The sequence below is a fragment of the Apaloderma vittatum genome, unplaced genomic scaffold (genome assembly GCF_000703405.1).
Source record: "Apaloderma vittatum isolate BGI_N311 unplaced genomic scaffold, ASM70340v1 scaffold34454, whole genome shotgun sequence".
Classification (NCBI taxonomy): domain Eukaryota; kingdom Metazoa; phylum Chordata; class Aves; order Trogoniformes; family Trogonidae; genus Apaloderma; species Apaloderma vittatum.
This window is the reverse complement of record NW_009713808.1, coordinates 1-572: the sequence shown is the minus strand read 5'-3', so window position 1 is coordinate 572 and position 572 is coordinate 1. Positions and strand designations below refer to the sequence as shown.

The following is a 572-nucleotide window of genomic DNA, read 5'->3' as shown; positions in this document are numbered from 1 at the left end:
GGCCTCGGCCTCGCTGGTCTCCCTGGCGTGGATGATCGCATCCTACCAGAAGGTTCTGCGGGACTCGCGGGAGGACAAGATGCCCATGTCCTACAAGGGAGCCGTGGTGCAAATCCTGTGGCACCTCTTCACCATCGCCGCCCGTGCCATCGCCTTTGCCCTCTTCGCCTCCGTGTTCCAGCTCTACTTCGGCATCTTCATCGTCACCCACTGGTGCATCATGACCTTCTGGATCATCCAGGGCGAGACAGACTTCTGCATGTCCAAGTGGGAGGAGATCATCTACAACATGGTGTTTTTTTTCGTGTGGTTAAAGGCGAGGGGGGGCCGGAGCCGCTACCGCATGGGCATCTACTACATCATCACGCTGGCGGAGAATGCCGCCCTCACCATCCTCTGGTTCCTCTACTATGACCGCAAGACCACGTCTGACTTCGACGCCTTAATCCTCGTCTGCGTGGTCAGCTCCAGCTTCGCCCTTGGCATCTTCTTCATGTTCATCTACTACTGCCTCTTGCACCCCAACGGCCCCATGTTCAACCCCCGCTCTGGGGGCTGCATCTTCCGGCAGC

General features: G+C 58.6%; 1 protein-coding gene across 1 annotated transcript; it reads left to right on the top strand.

Annotated features, from left to right (window-relative positions):
- Positions 1-4: 4 nt before the first annotated feature.
- On the top strand, positions 5-545 carry LOC104273253 (XK-related protein 7-like; the record flags this gene model as incomplete). Its single annotated transcript, XM_009868513.1, has 1 exon — positions 5-545. A coding segment is annotated over one exon (541 nt), but the record flags the coding sequence as incomplete, so codon positions are not given.
- Positions 546-572: the final 27 nt, after the last annotated feature.